Raw genomic sequence first — 26052 nt, 5'->3', positions numbered from 1 at the left:
ACCTACGTACCGAGCTTAAGTACGCTCGCCGTGTCATTTGCGTCTGACAGCTGTCAATTTGTATGCTTGAAATGACAAAGACCATGGCACTGTTACTCTATGTTGGAATCTGTCGGCAGTCCCTTCGTGTTTCTCGGAAACGATCGCTTTGTAGTCGAAAACAGTGGCCACCGCCTTGTCAACAAGAGCTCTGATTGTACCAAACGTTGATATTGAATGAAAATGATGATAAACTGATCATCAAAATAAAAAGTATAATAAAAGTATATATTTGCCATTTGTTTCGATTGATTAATCAGTTCAAGTAGATTTTCTAAATAAATTTTTACATAAAAAAGAAAAAAGATACAACATACAGAGACGCACAGATTTTATTCAATTGAGTTCTAAAGAAAAAAATAAATAAATAAATAAAAACTAAAGTAAAAAGAAAGTATTTATTCAATGTTCGAACTGTAAATAGATAGACGATTTATTTTTCACATACGAACGCATCCTTCATCGTCATTTATTCGACAAAATACAATAGAATAAAATCCGAGAGACACTCCTCTCTTTCTCGACGAGATCGACACCGACGAGATTTTCGAAATCTGTGGGAAGAGAAACTAACCGAAATACGAGGATGCTGCATCCCTTACGGCACAGTAGTAAGTCATACTTTATCTTCGAAGGGAGTATGAGGAACGAAGAAACGATCTTCGAAGCTGTAGACAATGACAAATTGCCAAAGAAACGGGCGAATGAAGAGAAGTTCGCAGAACGAATAACATCTCTCTTTCTCTCTTTCTCTCTATGTCACGTGCCGAGTTTCTATTTTTTCAACTCGATTTAAAATCCCCCTTTCAAATTTATTCTCTTTCTCTCGCTTAACGGAGAACACAGAAGTTATTATTATCGTTCGTTTGAATTTATAAAGAGTCTTTGCACGAGTCTGCTTTTCCTAGAGATATTCTCCGAACTTGTTGATGAAATTCTAATGTTTTATCCGTATAATCTACGCGTTGAAAGAGACTGCAAAGTATATATAGGTACATCTATAAAGAGAGAGAAAGAGAAAGAGAGAAAGAAAGAGAAAGAGAGAGAGAGAGAGAGATAGGGAAAAGGGAGATTATGCTGTCACCAACAGTCAGAGAGGGAGCCTTACACCATTGTAAGTGGAGATTATACACTAGGAAAAAGCATTTCGTGTTCTCGTAACAAAATGTTCGTTTCTTTTGTCGCGGCTCGACGCGAGCGAATTTTCGAAAAGAAACGAATGAGAAAAGAAAAAAATATTAATCGTCTTTCAAGATCATAGTATTTTTATTCTTTACAACAAAGGAATTTTGCGATCAAATGAAAAGATACTCGCGATCAAACTTTTCCGAAAAAAATAAAGCATAAATTCGTTCAATATATATATATATATATATATATATATATATATATATATATATATAGAGCATGAAGAAGCTAGACGGAGAAAGAGAGAAAGAGATAGTCTCTCTAAGTGCTTCTTTCGCAGGATAAAGAAGAGATCCCTCGTATTTCCGAAGGAATCGCATCGATCATATGATCTGACGGGAAGAAATTCTTTAATATTAGGCGAGGCCAAAAGTTGATCGATACGTTCTCGTCTAGCTTTCTCAAAGAACAGGGAGAGGAAAAGGGAGATGGTAGGGGTAGAGTAAAGTCGTCGTCGTTACTCGTGAAAAGTTTCGACAATTTGTCCCTCTTTTTTCGGCAGGAAAAAAGGCAGGCAGCAGACGGTTTCGAAAGCAACGGGGTCGATAAGAGAGAAAGAGAAAGATAGAGAGAGGTAGAGAGAGAGAGAGAGAGAGAGAGAGAGAGAGAGAGAGAGAGATAGGAACGTCAGTGCCGGTTACATTAGTCATGATCTCATTAACTATACAGATAAAAGGAAGGTAGTTCGCGACGTCCCATCAGCTAGAATATGCATGACGTTTCGAGCCGGTAGACCCAAGCTTATACATACATATACGCACGAAAAGAGAGAGAGAGAGAGAGAGAGAGAATGGAACGCGAATGGTTACATCGACCTCCATATGTAATGGTAGTCATAGTCATCGTCTTTGTAAATTCAAAGAAACGAAGGGTTACTTAGAATCGAGTTAAGAAACTAAGAAGATATTAACAATCTGGATCAATGATCGATATCGAAATTTTGTATAAGTCTGCTTCAAGTAAACTATTGCGAACTATTCGATATTAGTTTAAAGCGCAACAAAAGCTGAAATAGTTCGATTTAGAAAAAGGAAATTCTTACAATCTTATTATTGATAAAAATTAATCGTAGGAGGAAGAGAAATATAATTTGATTTAAAAGGGACACGTAACAAAAATCGTCATACACGATTGACATTAAAATTTATAAGAACGTTTCATTTGAACTTTTTTCTCGACTTATATATAGAAAGAGAGAGAGAGAGAGAGAGAGAGAGAGAGAACTCCGAGAGAAGTTCGCAAAGTCAGAGGGAAAGGCAAACGCGTTCCCTCAATCGACGACGAATTTCACTTTACGTGGCGTAGTATTAACGGCGAACGATTTGGTGCATGTTGCAGAGTACTTGATGTCGGGAAGTCCACGAAGTTATCCGGCACGATCCCCCGGGGTAGCTTCCACGCCAACCGTGACCAGGTGAGTTAATCGACCTTCTCTACGAATTTCCGTCGATGGAAACTCAAGCAGAATTTCGACGCGTATCGTTTCTCGTGTTCGATGCGTCACCGTAATGTCTCTATAATCCTCAAACCCCTCCTCCCAAAAATATATATATACACGCAAAAAAGAAAACGAAACTAGATACGAACTCTTCTTCCCTAATATAAATTTTATTCCTCTATCGTAATTTCTCTTAAACGAAAAACGTTAGTCGTTCGATCATTTTTCTTGTTTCTATCTATAATTATTTTTTTCAAAAAGAAAATTTCCGATAATATTCGTTATATATTGGATATATGAGATAAATATAGATTATTAGTCGAAGTGTTCGATTAAATAGTTTAAAAGAAATCGAATGTTTTAAGTAATGTTCTTTCGATCCTTTCGCTCGTTTAAGAAACATTTAAATCAGTTGTTCGTGGACGAACGAGAATATATTACTCCGTGAGAGATATACACTTTTATAGAAAGAATTTCAATTGGAAATAGGATGCAAGTGAAAGAGAAAGAGAAAGAGAGAGAGAGAGAAAGAGAGAAAGAGAAAGAGACGCAGAGAAAATATGTGTGTGTATATATATCTAAAGATGCTACAATTCAAATGAGGTGAACTTATAAAATATTTAAAATGTCGAACAGTATTTTCTTCGAGTATACATATTTCTATTTCTTTCCTAGATCTTATTTCTCTTTCTTTTTTTTTCTTTCGGGTCTCCATTGCGAGGGAGTCGGTTGATTCCCATCAATGATGCGTATGAAATTTCGAATTAGTCTGACTTTTTATTTTATCTCTTTACCATTTCTTCGAACGCGTTTCTATTCGCCGCTAAGTAACCCGGTGTGAAATTTTACTACCCGATTATATCCCTTTTCGCTTAATGGCACGTGAACGGGCTGCTCTTGCTGAGGATATTATTTTTAAGTTCTCGTCGAATCTTTAGCTACGAACGATATTGTCTCCTTTTTTATCTCTTTCTATAGATATATATATATATATATACAGGTAATTTCTCCCCTTATCGAATTCAATCCAATCTACATTTAGTAAGTGGAAATTATTAAAGTTTTCTTTCCCTTTGAGAATCTGAATAATATAAAAAAATAAAAAATAATAGATTTTTTTATACCATATTATTTACCAAACTTTTTTAACCTGTAAATTATCTATGTGTATAAATTTCTAATTTTTGATGTCTACAGATTTTTAATATAAAAAGTCGTATATTTTCCACGTTATAGAAAAAGAAAGAAAGAAATGATCGATAAATATGATCCAGGCCATACATATATAATGTATACATACACAGGTAAACATTCAAAGACATTTTCCATCTTTCACTTTTATAAAACGGGGAAAAAACACGAAAAGTCTCGCACCGTGTTGGATCGTACTTTTAAATACTTTAGCATCCTCTTTTATTCTAACAAAAATCGTTATCCTCTTCTGTTCCATCGAAGGAAAACATCGGAACGAGATTACTCGAACAAGTACACATGTAAAACGTACTCCGGCGACATTTTAAAAGCATTCACCGATAATTTCGAGCTCGACCTCTGAACATAAACTCTGTTTCACGTAAGAGAGAAATAGAAAAAGGAAAAAAAGAAGGAAGGAAAGAAAGAAAAGAAAAGAAAAAAAGCAAAAAAGAAAAAAAAGGAAAAAAAGAAAAAAGGAAAGAAAAACGAAAAGGAATTCTATTTCTCTCGAATGGAACGAACACGCAAAGATGGTGGTAGGACGACGTTCGTGTTGAGATCGAATCTTGCTCAAGAGAGCGAATCCCAGAGATCAACGGTGGATTTACTTCTCTTGAATTCTACTCCGATCGAGTCCTGGACAATAGGCGCATCGTCCTTTGCCTCTCTTCTTCTCCCCCTACCTCTACTTTCTTCTTTTCTCTTCTCTCTTTCTCTCTTTTTCTCTTTCTCTCTCTTTCTTTCTCTCTTCTCGTTGGTCCCATCGTCCACTTCTTAAGATACGTGTTTCAGTCTCTTGTCGGTGGAATGACGTAGAAAGGAAGGACCATCCGTGTCACCGGAAACAGCGGGTCAGCGAGACGGAAGGTACTCTGTTGCTGAGGCAACGGAGCTAAAAGAACACTCGTTGCTTGATAGAGAGAGAAAGAGAAAGAAAAAGAGAGAGAAAGAGAGAGAGGATTCTGTTCTCTCGTATCATCCTCATCCTTTCTTTTCTCTCTTTCTCTCCTTTCGTTCTATTTCTTCCAACTCCGCTCGTATTATCTTTTTTTTCTCTTAAGACTGCTAACGACTGCCTCGTCCGAAAACAACTATCAACGACATGCTCGAGAACCGCTGGCAGTATTCAGGAAATTTTCACGAATTTCACTCTTCGAATTTTCGTTAAAATTTACCAGAGATTCGAGCTTCATTCCTCTTACAAAATATACATACTTTTCACTTTAATCTATGTGTAAGTATGATGCCAAAGGATTGTAATTACACATCTCTCTTTTCTGTTTAATAAAAATTCCTATTCGTTTCTACTAATATTTACATTTAGTTAGATATGTATAGCATGTATATATCGATCAGATTTATTCGTAGTTAAATAAATAATCGGTAAAACTTTCAAAAGACCTAATTATGAAGTATCTGAAAAAGATAATTCGTGTTCGATCATTAACAAGATAGGGATTCAAATTAAAAAGGAAAAAAAAAACAAAAAGGAAAATTAAAGGAAGAAAAAAAAACAAGAAAGAGAAACAAGGAAATGACGGGAACGAAATATGAAAAGGCAACTTTACATGAAGTTGAAAATCCTTACGGACGAACTACTCGTAGCGCAGGATATAAAAAACTCCTCGCTGCACTTTCTTTGGAAAATATCAGGAACGGCATTGTCATGTTTTACACGAAGATGGCCGTGACGTTAGAATTATGGTGCACGACGATAAGACTCAACCGAAGATTTATCGCCTAACGCTACCGAAACACGATAGCCGTTCTTCTTCTTCTTCTTCTTCTTCTTCTTCTTCTTCCTTCTTCCTTCTTCCTTCTTTCTTCTTCCTTCTTCCTTCTTCGTTCTTCCTTCTTCGTTCTCCTAACGCGTACTCTTTGTTCGTCGACTATGCCTGTCTGTATCCGGCACTCTTTTCAACGCTTTCTCCCTTTTTACCTTCGGAAGGAATTTTCCCTGTTTACTCAATCGACTTCAAGCGTCGTATCACGAGCACTTCCTTTCGGTTTTCATTTTACATGACGATACCTGTAAATTGCTCTCGATACACAAACAAACAAGTACACACACACACACACACACACACACACTGAGTCGTTTCTTCGATTCGTCGATAAATGATATCTCGAAGGACCTTTAACGCTTGGTAAGTTATATCTCTTGCGTTCAGATCTATATTCTGTCGATTTATATATTCTTTTCATATAGATAAATAAACATTTAAATTGATTATATAAAATAATACCATGTTAACGTAATACACGTTATATAATATAGCATAATAATATGTTAATAACTAAATAATAATAAATATAACATGAAATAAAAATATAATCATAAAATCAATTTATTCATATATTATCAATATATCATTATCGTGAAACTTTATTGATAATTTGTCTTTTCAAATTATCCGAGAAATTATAGCAATCGCATAAATCCAAATCGATCTATTAATACTTAACTATAACATTTTATTCGACAACGTTCTAAGTTGAAAATAAGCATTTTGGTATATACGAAATTGATAAAAATATTAATCTCGGGCGATCTCGCGTTTTCCTTTTCGAAGGGTAAAGTTACTCGCGCGAGCCCTTGTAACCCTCGAACGTTCTCTTCCTCCCTTCTTTACGTCGAGCACGCTGCGATTCTCGTTGCAAATATGCCTTTGTCTTTCTGTGCCGCGCCAGGAGAACTATTTAAATGAATCAACATGGAAACCTTAATCTCGGCCGACGTCTTAATCCCAGCTTCAATTTGCACAACCCTCACCCTCATCTCTTACTCCCACCTTCATCACCCTCTCTTCTTCTTCTTCTTCTTCTTCTTCTTCTTCTTCTACTTCTTCTACTTCTTCTTCTTCTTCTTCTCCTCCTCCTCCTCCTTTCGTTACCCGCGTTAAACTTTCCGTCTGTCGCAACGAATCCGAACTCCTTTTCTCTTTCTCTCTTTCTTTCTCTCTCTCACTTTTCACAGAGAAAAGCTACTCTCTCTTTCTTTATTTCTTCTGCACTTTCTCTTTCATCGCTTCCGGTTCGCGGGTGCTTTCTTTCAGAGATCGTTCGCGCTACGTTACTTTTCTTTCCGCGGCGTAATTAATGCGTCTGCAAAAGTCGACTATGTAGATTTGACTTTAATTTGAACCTTCATGAACCTGTATTTTTTCTTTTTCTTTTCTTTTTTTTTTTTCCCATAGAAACACCGTTTTTTGTCAGATAGTTAATTAATCTCATGGGATACATATAAGTATATTACTTACAATTAAACATTTATAACCGTGCTCATAAAAATGCGTATATATATATATATATATATATATATATATATATAAGTATGAAAATAATTAATTTGAAAGAGAAAATAATGTCTTCCAATCATATTTGTCGTATCAACGTCGAAATTACGAGGATAAAATCGTTTATACCCTATTAGCCATCAGTCGAAAGATCTTTGAGAAAGAGAGAGGGTGAGATGGCTGGTGAGAAAAAGGGGGAGGGAAATAAAGGAAAGCGTTCGACGAAAAGGGAAAGTTCGTTTGAGGAGGGTGAAACTCTACAAGTTGCGATAGAGAAAAAGAGAGAGAGAGAGAATGAGAGAGGAACTCTTTAAGTACCTCTCTATCTCTTTTTCTCTCTTTCTGAACGGATGTCGCCACGCAAGCGAAAAATATACAACAAAAGGGACAGCCATAAAAAGACGACTCGTGGTGTGTCGTCAGCGAGCAATTCGCGTTAATTTTCGACCCCTCGACCCCTATAATTAGTTGTAGAATCCTTATCGGACACTCCAGTGGTAATTGACCAGCGTGTTAGATAAGAACGCGAGAAGTTAGCTCGGCAACGTGTACTATCCTAATTTTTCGTCGATTTCGCACGAACTTTTTCAACCCTCTGTTGTGTTCGTTGCAAAAAGAAGATTAAAGAAAAAAAAAAGGAAGAAAAAAAGGAAAGAAAAGAGGACTCGTCGCTCTAATGTTTAATAAAAATCTTGCTTTGGTTCGCGTGACACGGTGCGATACGATCGGCAATATTTTCGAGCAGGTGTTGTGCCTGCACATGGTCTCTCTTTCTCTCTTTCTTTCTCTTTCATTCCCTTCCTCTCAACCAATGCTAGCAGGTGTCGAAAGAAAGAAAGAGAGAGAATCTATTCGTGCTGCGTTCAGCAAAAGAAACGAGAAATATCCGCGTATGGGCCAAAGAGAATTTCCGATCTTATCGAATCTTACGATTTATGGACGTGGAAATCTTTTTCGAATTATACTCCCGGCTGCTTCTCTACGATTCGTCATCGTTTTTCTTCCTTCTCTGTTCCTCCTTAATCTCGATACTGCTTTCTACTTGATTCTATTGGATGTACCTCTCTCATCGTACCAAGCGTATTTATATTTTCTTTTCGTATTTCGTTGAGTCGCCGAACAATTCTTTTCTTTAAGGCTGTTCACAACCTTCTACTCGCAAGATATGTGACTTTAGCGACAGGTACGAACTAAAAAATATGAACTACAAGCGCAATAGGGAAACATTGTCCCCATTATGCGCTTATTGCATCGCTATATAAATTGGTATAGGTATACGTATATCTCTTACGTAAAAGTAATAGTAAATCCGACAAAAAGAAGAAAAAATTATATTATATTTCTCTGAAGATCGATTAATTCAAAAGTGTTCGTTAATTGTACAATACTATAGACTTTGAAGATATAAATCTATGCTTCTATAAATGTAATTTCAAATATTCCTAATATATCCCTAATATATTCGTAACTCCTATATATATAAAATATATATATATAAATTTTTATTACTTATCAAAAATAAAATTTTTAATTAAATTTAATTTAATTTAAAAAGAAGAAAGTAAAAAGTGTCCTAATAAAACAAATATTTTTTTTCCCTAACGCGTGGCAAAAAGAGAACTTGGCACACATCCCAGAGTGCTTGTTGCACTTCCATGTGCAGCGTTATTCAGTTTCAATGATCCCTACAATTGTCATATCTTATATGTTTCGTTGCTATGATTTTATGAAAACTTTATTTTAAAGAAATAAGAAATATACTACTTATGAAAGATGTACGGATTTAATTTAGTTTAAAAAAAGAAAAAAGTAAAAAATATATGACACGAATTTAATAATAAAAATGCAAAATATCAAATAATCCTACTCGCATACGCGAGGCAAAGTGAAACCTTGACACACTATCCTGTGTGCTCGTTTCAGCTTCGTGTGCATCTTGGTTCAATGCACTTTTTGTGGTCTCCACAATTGCCATATCTTCTACGTTTCGTAGCTATGACTTTAATATAAAACTTAATTTTATAAGAATGAAATTACGAATTTAATTGAACTTTAGAAAAAAACTGAACAATTTGAAACATAACTTTAATATAGAACTTGATTTTAATAAAATAAAATTATGAATTTTATTGAAATCTAGAAAGGAAAAAGTGAAAAATTTATGATTTAATCTTAATAATAAAAATGTATAAAATAGAAAATAATTTTATTCGTGTACGCATAACAAAATGAAGATCGGAGACGGAACGTTACATCGCCTCAGTTTTTCAAATTTACTCTTTCGCTCATCACTATAAGAGCATTTCGAATGACAACAGGGTAAAATTAAAATATGACTATGAGCCACTCCCGAAAGGTTTCGAAAAGGAACCTTCGAAAATAACTCAATAGCCTATAGTTGCCCTCTTAAGCCACAATTTGTGGGAGCCTCTTTGGCATATAGCCTCTTCTTTGCTTCGTGCCCTAACCTAACTGATCATCATTCAAAAAGTGTAATAAGAAAATTTGATTAAAGATTCTAATATATGGAAGAAGACCCTAAATCCTAACACACCTGAAAATAATAATAATCTTATCTCTATGGATAGAAACATTATTGATTACTGATTATATTTTCGAGAAAAACGGAAATTATTATTTGGAATATATTAATGGTTGAAGATCCTGAGCTAAAAATTGATTAACTTATTTTACGAGTTACGAGCTGTCATTCTACAAGTTTCATTGTTTTTTAATATCTTTATCCGACTATTCTCTTTCAAAAGCAATAACTCTATTGAGACTTTTTTTATCAACAAAATTGATTAAATATTTAATTAAATCTTATCTAAACATATAATGAAAAATCCTTGGACGCTCATTCTTACAAGCGATTATTCTGATTATTACAAGAAAATCATATAGTTTCGCTTTTAATTCAAAAACTATCCAGCGTGAATGTCTTCTTGTCCATTATTTATTAGAACTCTTGAATATTCATGAATATTTTTCAAAGTGAAAATAATTATAAACGTATATGAAACAAGAAGATTCTATCCTGATCTGAATAAATGAAAAAATAAAAAACCATTCACAAGTAAATCCTCGAAAAAAGTTACTCGTCGTTACTTCGAGTGTTCTTCTACTAATTAATTACAAGCAATCAACCGTGCCGATTCGAACCTTTCGTTCTCGACATGATAGAGTGATCGAAAGGATTTAAAAATTCACTTACTACTTAAGAAGTTCTGCGATGGCTCCAAAACACTCGTTCGCGATTTAGATCGAAATTGTGAGTGAATGATTCGTATGTAGTTGAAAATGAGGTAGATCGACGTCGAAGTTGGTTGAGATCCTCTTTAGTTAGATGCACTGACTCTAATACGCGGTAGTTATTTTTTAACCAACGGTCACTGAAGTTAATTCACGGAACTTTACTGTCTTTTACAAATACAGTTTGTACGACTGTTAAAAAAAGCTAAAACTTTACGAACAAACACTAACTCTAACGACTGCATTGCACGTAGTCGATGTAAGTTCACTTGTTTAAATCGTGAAACGTGAAATGCGAACAAACATTGCCTCTACTTCGCAACTTTTTAGCTTTCATTTTAGCAACAACGCAAATATTTGATTCCTTCATTGCTTTGAGCATAATATGCGAAAACAGAAAAACAAAACCAAAATTATTAGTATAATTGTTACAATAGACAATTGCTTAAATTACTAAAGAAATGTTTCATATTAAAATATACTTACTTTAAATCTTCGTTGATACTTTTACGATGTGCTTCTTATCCAAAGATGGTCTGAAATCGAAGAAATTATAGACGAATTTCTGATTCTTATAGGACACTATTCGTACTTCGCCATTTTCTATAATATTATTTAAATATTCCTCAATTATATTCAAAAGGAAGAATTTCAATGGTTATTCGATGAAACACAAAAGAAAACTGGATCGGTCACGGTCAAAGTCGAACGAACGTTTGTTTTTATCGATATCATTTAAAGGCGAGGATCCTGAGTTTAAAATATATCTGTTTTGAAATATTAAATGAAAATTATTTTATATTTAACGCGTATTGCGTGCTATATATTATTTAAACGAATGCACTATTGTTTAAATATTAGTTGATTGTACTCAGTATAAATTCTACATTGTTAAAATAATGATAAAATCACCAGAAGTATAAATTTTTTAATCTTAACCATTCGAAAAAAGAGAATTTCGATATTTATTCGTTGGAATACAAAAGAAAACTATCTATCAATATCAATTAAAAGTTCGTCAATCAGTAAACTATTCTCGAAAAAACACGATTTTCTAACACGATTTTTCTCCAAAAAAAAAAAAATAAATCTTCTATATAAATTCGAAAAAATCTGTAGTAGCATAAATTGTAGCATAAACCTTCATCTTTAAAATATGTTGTTCATCAAAATTGGAATGACGTTTATACTCATCGTTTATTACAAAAAAAAAAGAACATTCTTAAATAGAAAGAGGATTGATGACGGAGTTTAAATATAAGTACATTTCTCGAGAGAATAAGCTTATAGAAAACGAGAATAATATATAAACTTTACAATTTCAAATTGTCCTAAAGAAACTCGAAATCTTTCGAATACATAGGAAATGCAGAAGAAAAAATTTCTTCTTTCACATTCAAGCAAACAAGATCGAAAAATTATTCGAAGTGGTTATTAAATCATTCGTTGAAAGGATACCAGCCTCTGTGTTAACTAAAAGCCGCGCGTAGAATGTTTTTAAGGGTGGCTCGGTGTTGGCTGAAAAGCCAGCAAAGGTAGAACACGTATTGGTGATAGTGATGGTGGTGGTGATGTTAGTGGTGGGAGTTAAGACGTGAAACTGGGTCGTCGCTTTCCACAAAGAAGAGACATGAAAGTCCGAATGACAGTGCTCGCATACCGTCGAATTTACATAAGATGCTTCTCCTTGCAAGGGTGAGAAGCGAAGGTAAAAGCCGTAGAGAAAGGGAGAAAGAGAAAGAGAGAGAGAGAGAGAGAGAGAGAGAAAGAGTGAGTGAGATAGATAGACCATTCGTTCAGACCTCGCCATATAACCTACGTCTTAAACCAGCGGGTTTCAAAGTGTCGGTGCAAAGGTAATCCCTTTTATTCGCACTCAAATTCTCAAAGTTGTACGAGACTCGCGAGAGCAGCTTCGTTTTCTCCTTTTTTCTCCCTCTTGTCTCTCTCTTTCTCTCTCTCTCTGCTTCTTCTTTTCCACCTTTCCTTTCTTTCATTTTCTCTTTTCCACCGCATGGAATATTGTCTTAGCACCGGCTGAGATTTATTGCGGCTCTTCAACACTTAGATACTTCACGGCTATGTATCTCACCGGGAACTCGATTCCGACACCTGACCTCCATTCGAGCAGCAACCTACTTGTTAAAGCAGACGCGAGAGGAAACTTTTGAGACACCATCGCTCCAATCTGGCAGCCAGCAAATTTCTCCAAGCGTTAAATCTCGAATCTCTCGGTGTCAGCGAAATTTGATACTTACTGTACAATCCGCGCGTGACACTTTTGGGGATCCACCTCGCGGCCATACGTACTATCTATTGAGACACTTATCGAGATTAAACTCCTACTCGACGCAATATATATCTTCATCTTCTTTCATTAACATATGTATGTATTTTATTATTAATCAGAATTTAAAACGAACGAAAAATAACAGGGAGAGAGAGAGAGAGAGAGAGAGAGAGAGAGAGAGAAAGGTATTATAAAACGATAATTAAAGTTCCCTCGCGATTCTCTCCCTATTATTGGAATTAATTAAGATGATTAATCGAAAACTGGTAACGACGGGGAACCGATTAACGAAAAGTCATTTTAACGATATTTGTTTTGCGTATTAAAAGCAGTGCTCTCTCGTGCGTATGATTACGTCGATCTCTTTTATAACGAACGCATGCAAATGTATTAGCGTGTTGGCAGATACGATGTGTGGGTATAGGTATGTACGATTAAACGATAAGTAATATTCCAGAGATATTATGGCTCTCGTGAAAATAAATTTTCGAGATATCTCGAGTTTTTCTCATATGCGTTCTTTTTTCCCTATAAATCTTAATTCCAGATTCGAACGACCTTTTGCGAGGAAAGTCAAATCGGCGCGTCGAGGATTTACATGAGTAAAAAAGTTCTAATGGCGTTTCTTTCTCTCTCTCTCTCTCCCTCTGTCTCTCTCATTCACGTAGTATACGATCTGGCTATAAAGTATGAAAACGAAGTAAGAGCAATGAATGGAGAAGAGAGAGAGATCTTCACGGACTCTCTCTCTCTCTCTCTCTCTCTCTCTCTCTCTCTCTCTCTTGTTGAGCTTCGAATGAATTTTGTACCTCATGCTCTCTTTTCGTAAGTACCTAAAACCACGTAACCTATGGTAACGGCTAAACTTTATAAACGAGAAATCCATCGTATATCACGGGCCTCATTGTGAAATATCGTCAATATGCGATAAACTCGTCGCTTATCTATTCTCGCCTCGTTCGATCGAGAATCGTTATTACGTTGCTGAAAGAAGACAATGAACGAGATCTCAGATAAGCCGTCGTTAAAGTTCGACTTGCGTTTAAAGTTCCCGCTTATTTTCGAGTATGTCGGGATATTATGTACAAAACGTTATGTTGTTTAAAATCCACGATAAACTATCACATGATTTTTGACATCATACCTAAAGCATATCTTTTACATTAAACTTCTATAGATTACGTTATTGTAAAAGCTTGTTGTAAGCGTCGGTTTTATCCGCAAAAGCTCACCAACCATAAACCTTAATCCTCGCGAGTACTCGTGCGTGTCCGTTCGCGATTACAGTCGATACTATGTTAAATAGAGTTTATGCAAAAACTTTATCTACATGAGACATCGGATCCGTAATTTAGCGGACTGTCGACTGGTTAGTAGAGCTACCATAATCCTACAGGTAAACGGCCTCTAAAACGAATACGAATCGGCGAACGTTCGGTTAATCGCGACTGATTAACATTTGTAAAATGTATCATCGACAGTGTTCTCTTTCAACGTAAACTCGAATAACGTGAATTCGATCGAATTGCTTCATCGATTTTCAATAATAATTTGATCTCCTGCGAATAAAACTAAGAACCTATATCGATAATAATTTACGTTATTAAAGAATATAATATTTATTTCATCCAGCTTAGCAAACATATGTAAATTATCTTTGGAATATTTGTTCTTTATCATTTATTTCTGTGTCTCTCTCTCTCTCTCTCTCTCTCTCTCTCTCTCTCTCGCTCGCTCTTTATTTTGAAGAGAGGATGATAACAAGATTACCAGAAATAATATTTTATATTCCCACCGAATATTTCTCCGTAGAAATCATCGTTTTGTTTGTCTCCTATCCGCTTCGTATTACCAGAATATTTACTTATGCGTTCTCTCGCGAGAAACTTAACGACCGAGATCAAAGCTCGAGCTTTCGTCGGATAACTCTCTTCGGGGAAGAATATTTTCAGGATGGCTTGCTGAAGTCCGAGAAAGTAAATAACTGAAAATAGTATCACCAAGAAGGGCGACGTATTCCACACGTATTTTCTTTTTTTTCAACCGCGTTCCTTTATAATATTCCAAACGGATCGCAAAAATGGAGAACTTAACGATTCGAAAGAAAAATCGCAAAAATTATTTCGGAAATAATAAAAATGATCGTATGCTTATGTAATTTAACACGTACACACATATATGTATATATATATGTATAATTAAAGAAGCGGCAAGACGGCAAAAGCTAATTAAAAATGCAAATTAAACGCTGAATTGTATTTTTCTTTGAATCCCTCAAGTAAAAAAAGAAAAAAGAAAAAAGAAAAGGTGGGATATCTCGCGTGGGTAAAAGAACGCGTAGTACCTTTTCCGCCCTTTGAAATCCTTCTCTGCAAAAAGAATTTATACATCTCCGGCTTGCAACGTCGCCTACGTTCTAAAAAGAAAAAAAGAAAAAGAAAAAAGGAAGAAGAAGAAGAAGGGAAAAGAAAAGAAAAAACAGAAAAAAAATAAAAATAAAAAGGGATAAAGAGAGAGAAGAAAAGTAACAACAAACAAGAAGAAGAGAGACGAGAGGGCGAGAAAGAGACAAACAGAAACAGACAGACAGACAGATAGACAGACAGAGAGAGAGAGAGAGAGAGAGAGAGAGAGAGAGGAAGAAGGGAAATTTTAGAAGGGATGAACGAGAAGAATAAAAGCAAAAAGAAAAAACAGTACGATGAATGAGGACAACGAATGAAACGCGCTTTGTAAAGAGAGATAGAAATATATATATGTATATAATACTACGGTGTGTAGAAATGTAGACCGTAGAAAGAAAAGTACTATACGAGTTACGATGCGTGCGACCTCTCCTCTCGTACTAAGAAAAAGCTGCAGAGTAAGAAAGAGAGGATAGAGGAAAGGAGTAGAGAAGAGTGGAAGGGTTGGAAGGAAATATAAGGGAGAAAACGTACGACGAGATTCGCAAAACCTGATACGAAATACCGAGGAGTCCTATTCCCTCACTCCCCGCTACTACTTTCCCTCTCTCTCTTTCTCTTTCTCTTTCTCTTTCGTGTGTCTGCCGCGGTAAACTTCCTGCAGTCAATATTATCATTCTGCCGGACGTGAAACGAACGAAAAAGAAAGACGATCGATATAACGCGGAGAGCATTCCCGACGGTATTTGCGACATCGCAGACATTCGACTCGACTTTCGATTTTAGATTCTCTTTCTTTCTCTCTTTCGTGTCTCGAGCTACGTTTCAACGTTTTCTCCACAAGTAAAGAACACAAGCGTCCTATTACTCATCGTATTGTTATTATTATTATTACTTTATATTTTGATATTGAACGTTTGTAATAATCTCTCGTTTATATGTATACATACACACATACACGCATACATACGTCTCGTATTTATAATAGAATATCCACCGCCTCTCTCAACGTTTTCTGGTTTGACTTTTACCTACGTAAAGAAACAAGAAAAAAAAAGAAAACAAAAAAAAAAGATATACAGTAAGAAACTATCCTTCTTTATCTTCTTCTTTTCGTAACTGTTCAAAGTACTACGCGAATGTAACGAACGAGCGTCACAGGTTAACGTAATTATGCCAGACGAAATAAAGGAAATTAGTTCGCTTTAGAAACGTGTGCAGGTTAGCTGCGGGCACCACCACCGCCACCACCAACACTAACACGTAACTACCGTACTACCATATTAAGTTCTTTTTTAGTTTTCCTTCCTTCTTTCCTCCTCTTCCTCTTCCTTCTCCTCCTCTTCGTCTTCCTCCTCTTCCTGCAACTTCCTCTTCTCCTCGTCGTCCTGGTACTATTCGACGATGTTCCTTCCACTTTTACCCTCCTTTTTCTTGTTTTTTTGTCCTATTCCTTCTTCGTCCTCTTCTTTTCTTCCTTCATCGTATTACGCCAGTCTCTTCCTTTTTCCTTTTTTTTCTTTTTCTTTTTCTTTGTTGTAAAGTAACTCTTTCTTTGCACGCTTGAAAATTTAGAACAAGAATTAATTACACTACAGTACAGTACCGAAATGTCCATAGATTTCGAAGTTAACGTTAAGAATATTTGGGAAAAGTAGATGCTGAATAATTCTCTATCAAATCTAAAATCTTTCACAGGATGACATACGTAATACATATGCTTGTATTTTCGACACACGTCCGTGTACATATCTAAACGAGTTTCTCGAATATTCAACAATTTTGGCTTCCTATAAAGCATACGTCGTTAGTTTTTTTACTTTTCCAAGATTTTATCTCCTTATAAAATAATCGATGTATATATCTGTGTGTGTAAGTGTCTGTGTAAACGTGTTTCATTTGAGTGTATATTTAATAATTAAAATAGTATAATAACTTTCGGGAATGTCTTGTTTTTGTCAAGAAATCGATTCGATGATGTAATCTTGAAAACTAAAATTTCAACTCCACCTTACGTCGTAGCTTCATATCGTCTAAAATCTTAGATTTAAAAATTTGGGAATTCGCAGAGAAGAAACCGATAATACCGCAGATAATTACAACGTGTCTCGAAATGCGAATAAATAGAATGCCCGCCGACCATGAAAGAAAGCCGACTCATAATAAAACGTTATTTCGTTCTGTTATAAAGATACATTAGCGGTATTATTTCATACCTAACAGCAACTTATTCTTGCTTTTCCTTCTTAGAGGTCATTATTTTACTCGACAAGTACGTTCTACGAGCCCGTAACTTTTGCCAGATATTAGCCTCCATTTTCATCCTAGGATATATCGTACAGGTGTACTTATACCCACTATTATCGAATGAGAAAAAGCAGAAAACAATTTTTACAACATGCGAATAACGATAAAACATGTGAATAAGACACAAAGATCGCTGAACTTTGCTTTTATCAAATTATTCAAAAGCATCTGTTTTTTTTCCCAAACGAACGCAGATATGTTTATATCATCTTAAATAAGACTCCTTTCGAAACTAATACATAAAACGTGTTCTATCTTTTTCTTATCTGAGGGTCAACCGTTTTATCCGTCGATCCTTGTTATTCCTGTAAATAAGTCTCCGCTTTATCGAAAACTCGTTTATTCGATAGGAACGTAAAAGTAAATCTATTCTTTTATAAAACAGTACTTTTTCTTATCTAATGTATAATATCGTTTAGATAGGAACGGATAATCTTAAAAAAGAATTTATCTCAAGGATTTGGGTATAGTTAAATAATAAAACAGTCGACGCAATATTATCGTCTCACGTCATTTAACAATGAAAATTCGAGGAAAGCACACTCTTGAAGGGTGACTTCAGAGCGATCCAGGAACAGACTCACTTTACTCCCACGCGTCGTTAAGTCTTACGACTTCGAGATACACATCTCACTCTCACTCACTTACTCATTCTCTCTCTCTCTCTCTCTCTCTCTCTCTCTCTCTCTCTCTCTTTCTCTCTCTCTCTCTGTTTCTCTTCTTTTTCACAGTGAGTTTGAACGAGAAGAGTAAAAGCAGGAGAGTAATCTCCATCACACATGCATTTTCTTGTCTCTTCTGCCCTTCGAGTGATGACTTCTCAAGAGAGTCTGTATTTCCGTACGATTGAAAGATACCAGAGAACGAGAGAGATCTCTAGGATTATTTTAAAGTGGCTCCATTTACTTACGACGTATATACACAAAGTGAAGGACAACGATGATATTTTCAAGATGTAAACTAAAATGACGTAATCTATTTCGTTCCCACGGTCCTCAAGCCGATAAACAAAAAAGACAATAATAATAATAATAATGTATTGAAAATGACGGGATCGAACGTGTCGTTGTAAACAAAATGTATTATTAGCTCGGACATTCTCTCTAGAGCGGCAGTAACTTTTACGCACCGGTAGAACAACGACGCGTTTCGTTAACGTTCATCTGAACTAACCAACGCGCTTTTCAAAGCTCGCTGTTTAATTATTTTCCAAGTCTAGCATGGCAGGCAGGCAGGCAGGCAGGCAGGCAGGCTGCCAGGCACGTCGTCGTCGTCGTCATCGTCGTATCGGCGCGTTTATATTTTCGCTAATTATTATTTTAATGAGGAAACGTGGTATAGAGAGAAAGAGAGAAAGAGAGAGGAAGAGAGAGAGAGAGAGAGAGAGAGAGAGAGAGAGAATGAACAGCTAGACATTTTCATGGAAAGAACAGCGCGCCAATCATCGTGCGCTAAAAATCCACCGATAACAACAAACAGGATCGTTAACGTTGTCGGTACTCTATCTCTCTCTCTCTCTGCATCTTTCTCTTGCGATGTTTTGTCGAAATCAATTTTCGGCTCGTAATTATGAAAAGGTTGTTGTTAATCGTACGGCTTGACCGTTCTCGACTTTCTGCGTATTATGTATTCACTCTACTTTACTTCAGTGATACACAAATTAATTAATTTTTGATTATTTTTTTTTCTTCGACAGATATCTCTTTCGTAAATCTTCGTAAAAATTTCTTTATTGTTATGTTATAAGAAATTCGATCATATCATATTTTGTATTGATTTTTCGAGTAATATAAAAAAAAAAAGAAAACGAATATCGCCTTTATATTTCATTAACGTACTATGCGAAATTCGTGAAAATCTTGTAATCGAGCCATAGTTTGCGCACCACTGTTTTACACTACTACTCTCTGAGAGAATTACGAGAACGCGATCGAATACGAGCTCGTTAAACGAAATTATTTCGAAGATTAGACCTGGCCGAAACGTTATACCTACGCATAACGAGGACAGATAATTAGCGGAAGGCACGGAATGACCGTTAATTGCAGAATGCCCAGACGGACGCGTGCATATTAATTGGAATTATAACTAGCGCTGGCTAAAGAGAGTACGGTGGTAGAGGATGAGGATATAATAACTGTGATGTTGGCGAATTTTTCGTTAAAGTTAAAAAGCAACCGGCGTTTGCCGATCACGATCTTTCTGTAGCGTAACGCATTAACAAATTTTCATTTAATAATCATTCTTAAAAAAGACTTTATCTTAGAGAAATTTACGTAGTAATGCGATCTATCATACACGGATATTGAAAGCTGAGAATTTGTAATCGTTAGCCTTGAATTTCGAATGATCGAACCAACGAGAAAATCCATTTTGCCTTAGCTTTGCAAACAATGCTTATCGTCCCTTTTCTACCCTCGAATTAGTTCAATCCTGCCAATCGCATAATCGTTAACGCATTTTTCTCAAAATCACCTTCTCGTTGTCGAAAATCGAGTTTGAGAAAGCTCGTTAAAGCGAACTTTCGCGCGTGCCTCTGTTCGTCTATACATACAAATGTATAAATATATGTATATATACATATGTATGTATATATATACATATATACATATACATATGTATACATATGTGTCCCTTCTCGTACGTCGAAAAGGGACGATATAGAAACTCCTGGCGTGCGTACGGTGCCACGAATCGATACAACAATGGAGTTATGCAGCTGTATCGTGGCGTGGACTACTATGAGGGTTCGTAGAAGGTAGAGGTAGGGGTTGAAAACGCGAAAACCTTCCTCCAGTAGAGGCGTCCGTCCTTCTATATATCCCTTCTATCGTCCCTCGTCTCTCTATCATCCCGTTTGGTCGAACGATGGGGCCTCCGCATAATCCGCCTATATACGACGTATCCTCCAACCCCCGATGTACATCGTGCTGTGAGGGGTGCATAATTGCATCTAGATAAAACAGGTGAATGGTAAATCAAACTTGGATTTGCTCCCTTCGCCTCGTGATTACCGTAGCTAATTAAGGGAGAATCCTAAGGATACAAAAAAAAAAAAATTAAAGAAGAAAAAGAAGATAAGGAAAAGAAGGCGGATAATAAGTTAACGTCTATACGAAGATTTTGCGATTATCGAGGGAGTTGAAATTGAGATTCGTGACTAATAAGATTTAACCATACTATCGCCTATAGGCTGCTTTGATTCGAGTTCGAGTCGATACTCTTAACAATATTTTGCATATCAATGAAAGCTATATAAAACGAAAACCAATATTAACGTAAAATAAAGGTATTCTTTTATCTATTATCTCGTACTTTAAAAATAATATTAAATTCGCAAAATTATCGACTGACTTATTAGACTTTTCTGGAAGAAAAACGTTCGCCTCGCAGACGCGCGCACGCGCGATATATTCAAAAGTTCCACGAGGACAGAGAGAAAGAGAGAAAGAGAGAGGAAGTCGAAGGAGAAGCGTAGACTAGGTGGGAGGATGCCAAATAAAGCGGATGTAATTCCACGCGAAATTAACCGTAGCACGCGGTAAGCTGAAGCCAGATAGATAGGTGGCATTACATTGGGAATATTATGATCCATTCCATGTTACAAGATGTTATATTACGTCCGCGGTAACCAATATTGCAACGCTAAGCCAGACGAAGAGCGGTAACATATCTCCAGCTTACTACGCTAACTTCGCTTCTACAAGAGAAAGAGTAAGAGAGAGAGAGAGAGAGAGAGAGAGAGAGAGAGACAGAGAGAGAGAGAGAGCGATTCAGCATATCGCATCTTCGAGATGGACGGTCCATCCCTCGGGCAGCTTCCGTCTTTCCAGTAAATTCATTGCTCGTCTAAATCGAATTCGATGATACTATAACGAATAATTTAAACTAACGTCTTAGCAATAATCTTTTATAATAGACACGCTTTTGAATTATTGTTATCGTTCGTTTTATTTGCGTTCCTCTTTACGAGGAAGGGGAACAAGAAAGCGAGAGAGAGAGAGAGAGAGAGAGAGGAAGATAACATTTATTAGAAGTAAGCCCTACGTAGAGAGACAGAAAGATAGATAGATATAGAGCTAGAAAACAATTACCAATGACATAATCGTTCGATATTTCCGAACAAATATGTCGATTTTCTCCATCAGAGAAAATAAATCAATGGAACGTCCTCGCATTATCCAATGATTCGTGGACCACGTAAGTATATACTATAGACAAAATCGTTCCCGTCTTAAGGCATTATTACTGCCTTCCGTCATGTAGGATAAGTGCTCTTCCGTGTAACGAAGAGGCGCTTACGTTTTCGCACCGTAGACCAATCCGAACGCGCTCGCTCTTAATAATAGATCGTGCTCAAGAAATAGCGGTAGTCTCTGTATCTATGATCTTTTCTTCTTCTTTTTCTCTCTCTACAGATTGAAAACTTACTTCGTATTAAATTAATTATTAATTATTAATTACATAACTCTAATATCTTAAAATCAGATCAAAGTTATTTTCCTTAAATATCGTATACACTAATATAATTTCTCTTATGTACGATTTCAATGTTAAAACGAAGATTAAAAGAGAAAAAAAGAAGAAGAAATGAGAGAAAAAAGAAAGAAAAAAATTCATTTCTATCATTCAACTTAAGGGAAAAGATCGTATTTATTTTTGGTATAAAGCCAACGTAAAAGTTGTTCTCTGTTCGAATATAAATCGAAATAGAAGAGTAGCTAAGCGAATACGTGGATAAGAAAGAAAGGATAAAGAGAGAAAGAGAGAGAGAGAAAGAAGGATAGAGAGTGGGAAGAGAGAGAGAGAGAGAGACAGAGAGTCGATTCCCTCGAACTCGAAGATGCAAACAGAAGAGTTGCCCTGTAATGCGAAACTTGTTATTGAGAAAGGTAGCCCCTGGCTGTAGGTTGCGGAGACTTAGACGCCGCACCGGAAACGCTATTACCTTGCTGCGCTCTAACTCCATCTTGCCTTCCAACGTCGCGTATATATCGCCGCCCTAGACTTTGCCTTACCGGTACGGCGCGTGTTACGTAAGGCCGCTCTGGATGCCTTCCCAACGAGTAGTAATACCACCATCACCATGTTACGTTACATAACCGCGAGAAATCCCACGACGAGCTTTTCGAAATTTCGATATGCTGGAAGTCTCCTAGAAATCTTCAAATTATAATACTTCATTTTCTATTCTTCTTCGCCGTAGAAATATTTTCTTTCTTTTTTTTTTCCTCGTTATACATACACGTTCGGAAATTAAATCGAAAGTGATTTTTCGACACGTTATTTTTCGAATCTATGCAAATCAGAGAGATATAAAATGTAACATGAAAAAGCAGACAATTCTATTTCAAACACAAACGAGATCATTTTAAAATCGTCCGATTCGATCATCACTCGAAAAACGAACTATACGAAAAGTAATAAAAGTACCAAATGGATTAATCAACTGCGATGTTTTTGATTATCGGTATCGAGTAAAACCATAGATAGGGGGAAAAAAGAGAGAGAGAGAGAGAGAAGGAGGGGAAGAGTAAGGTTTATGTTACGAGAAAGATAATTATGGCTCGCAGTCGAAGTTAATTGCTGTGTGGCCGTAAAAAAAACGTGGTTATGAAGCTTGAAAAGGAGAGACATATGGACATCGAGAGTGTAAAAGAGAAAGAGAGAAAAAGATAAACAGATACACTTCATAAACTCGATCGTTCGAAAAGGGTTAAAGAGAAAGAGATAGAAAGAGATATAGATAGAGACGAAGAGAGAGAGAGAGAGAGAGAAAGAGAGAGAGAGAGAGAGAGACAGAAGGAAGCAAGCGAGTGCCATGAAGCGCGAGATATATCGAAGCGATCGGTATAAATATACATCGGCGAGGACATCGAGCCTTTGTTTGTTTATGATTTACACCGTAACGCCGGCACGTCGCATCAGACGAAATGCATATATGCGGAAGTATGAGTGACGCGTCGTCGTATATCGGCCGCTCCGATCGAAATTGAAATTAAAATGTATCCATCGCCGATCGTTCCGCACGTATGTAGGAATGTACGTATCTACGCGTCGAAAAACATCACACGAAACCAGCGACGCGTACGCGGACGTATTTGCGAAAAGGGTGGAAGCAGAAAAAGATATGATGTGTTATGATATAGATACGTAGTGGAAGGTATATTTCGTTCTGATCGTGATTGACCTTACCAATGGATTAATACAACGCATAAGTACGAATAGTAAATAAGCGGGTGAAAAAATTTGTGATATAAAAATAAAATATCTTTTGGGAAGGAATGAAAGTAAAAAAAGAACGGAAGAAGAGAGCGGGAGATTAGTATAGAAAAAAAGAAAAAAAATATACAGTAGATACGCTAAGAAGTACGAATAAAAATAATGCAATAAACGAGCACGTGAGTTTAAAAAAAAAATGTTTATATTAATCACAGAGAGGAATTTGAATTACGGTGATTAACTTTTGAAAACAAGAAAAAAAGAAAAAAATTATTTAAATCGAAAAAAATGTTGGTAAGTGTGGAAATGTTTAATCGTTGAAAATAGAGACAGAGAAAGAGCCGAGGGAGCAAAGAGGCAAAGAGATCCTGTTATGTTACGGAATGCTTCCCGCCACTTAGAGGCACTCAAGGTAAATAAATCGTTTCCCGGTTGAAACAGTGGATGCATCTCCGACTCTTCCGCCCTTCGTTGTGGTTTTTCGAGTAGAGTTCGCCTCCCTATGCAGAAAAAAGAAAGAAAGCACGCGAGCACACACAACATCGGAACCCTCTTCGTTCTGCTCCCTCAAAGGCTTCGCACATCAGAAGAATTCCCACGTCGAGAGTCGAACGTGAGTCTTCCTCCACCCCCTTTTCCTCCTCCTCCTTCTCCTCCTTTTCCTTCTTCTCCTCCTCCTCTTATTTCTTTTCGAGAGTCACGTGTCATTCGTTGAGATCTTCATCGAAGCATATACTTCGATTGTTGTACGTTGTATACAATAACGATATCGATCTTACGCATGTATATCTGTAACCTACGAAACGATTCTCGTCTTTAGAAAGAAACGATGAGCTTTTCGAGTTACCAATTCGTCATTGGTCGAAACGTCGTTATAGATTTCACAACGAAAATGCTATCGATATTTCGTCTTGCCTTGACATTTTCAATTCGACGAGTTGGTTCCTCTAAATCTACGGAAATTCTTTTCCTCGTCTTTTCGAGAGATAGAAAATGTGAGAAAAAGAAGAGAAGTGAAGAGAAGAGAATAGAAAAGAAAAATAAGAAAAATCAAGAAGAGAAAGAGAGACGAGAATTCGCAGATCCAGAGAAGAGAAGACAAAATACAAAAAAAAAAAAGAAAGAAAGAAAAAAAAAAGGTAGAGGAAGGGAAATCGTCCTGCAAGAATCCCCTTAATTATAACCGATCCATCAGCATTTCCCGGCGGGATTTAAGTAATTAAGTCCGATTTAACGAAGAATAGACGCCGGCGACGGGAATAAGAGTGGAATGCCTAGGGCAAGGCTTCGTTGGAAAAGAGGCTGCTCTTGGTTGTGTTGGCGGAAGCAAGAGGGAGAGAGAAAGAGGAAGTAGTTTGGTTCTTGGAAAGGGGATGAAAATGAACGAAAGGATGAGAGCAAGAAGAAAAGCTGATGCCGAGTTGGTCCCGATATCAAAATAATTGCTCCATCGAGTCATGTTCTTTCTCTCTTTCTCTCTCTCTCTCTCTCTCTCTCTCTCTCTTTCTCTTTCTCTTTCTCTTTCTCTCCTTCTTACTCATCTTTGTTCGACGTGGCTACTGCGACAACGTTAATGAGAGAAAATTGTTTCACGGCAAACGTTGTTTATTTCAAAAAAAAAAAAAAAAGAAAAAGAAAAGAAAAACAACGAGAATATCCCGTCATCTTCTTTCCTCCGAGTACTTGAAGTAAATCTTTCCGAAGATCTCTAAAAAATCCCGCGCCGTTGGGCATATCTGAATTTGATCCCCGACGCGGTAAGCCAACGCGATTTGTCGAAGCAAGCCTGCGAGCAAGCCTTCTCTTCTCCAGTAGCGTGTTCTACGACCCTTTGTACTACCGTCTCTCTACGAGAGGTTCTTTACCCGCTACCTTCTTCTTTTTCTTTTTCCCTTCGCGTATATGTACCTTAAATAATGCATGTGCCTCTGATACGTGTGTAGACGGAGGATCGACTACGCGTATGGAATAAACGTCTCGTTCTTTTCGTTATATCTACATACATAAATATATGTGTGTATGTGTGTGTGTGTGTTTTATATATATTATATATATATATAATAGAGGAGAATTTCAAATATCTGAATCATGGAATATTAATAGCTTTTCATTCAGATTATATCGTTTCGCTTAATAGTATCAACAGTGTCAAGGGATCATATTTCTTTTAATCTTTATATAAATATATGTATATATATATATATATATATATATATATATATATATACATATCAATTTAAATTGTTGATAATTTAAAACATTCGATATCAAACCAAAGAAAATAAATCGTTTTAAGCAATTATTTGATCCGAATTTCGCAATACCGAGTTCATCGAACTCCCCTATGTATGTCTGGCTATAATCATGGTAGGATAGAACGAACGTTTGGTCACGTGGAAGATGAAAAAGTTTTCAGGGAGA

At 36.3% G+C, this 26052-nt stretch overlaps 1 protein-coding gene across 6 annotated transcripts in view; it reads left to right on the top strand.

Moving 5' to 3' along the window:
- LOC127062823 (teneurin-a) overlaps positions 1 to 26052 on the top strand; it is a 473231-nt gene that overhangs the window by 282576 nt on the left and 164603 nt on the right. For all 6 annotated transcript variants that reach the window (XM_050991642.1, XM_050991641.1, XM_050991640.1 and 3 more), the window contains one exon: positions 2566 to 2641. In XM_050991642.1, coding sequence (XP_050847599.1) covers positions 2566 to 2641 — 76 coding nt within the window. The remainder of the gene's footprint in view (positions 1 to 2565; positions 2642 to 26052) is intronic.

Source organism: Vespula vulgaris, chromosome 3 (assembly GCF_905475345.1).
Source record: "Vespula vulgaris chromosome 3, iyVesVulg1.1, whole genome shotgun sequence".
In the NCBI taxonomy this organism is placed as follows: Eukaryota; Metazoa; Arthropoda; class Insecta; order Hymenoptera; family Vespidae; genus Vespula; species Vespula vulgaris.
The sequence above is the reverse complement of the archived record's forward strand: the minus strand, read 5'-3'. Positions and strand labels throughout refer to the sequence as shown.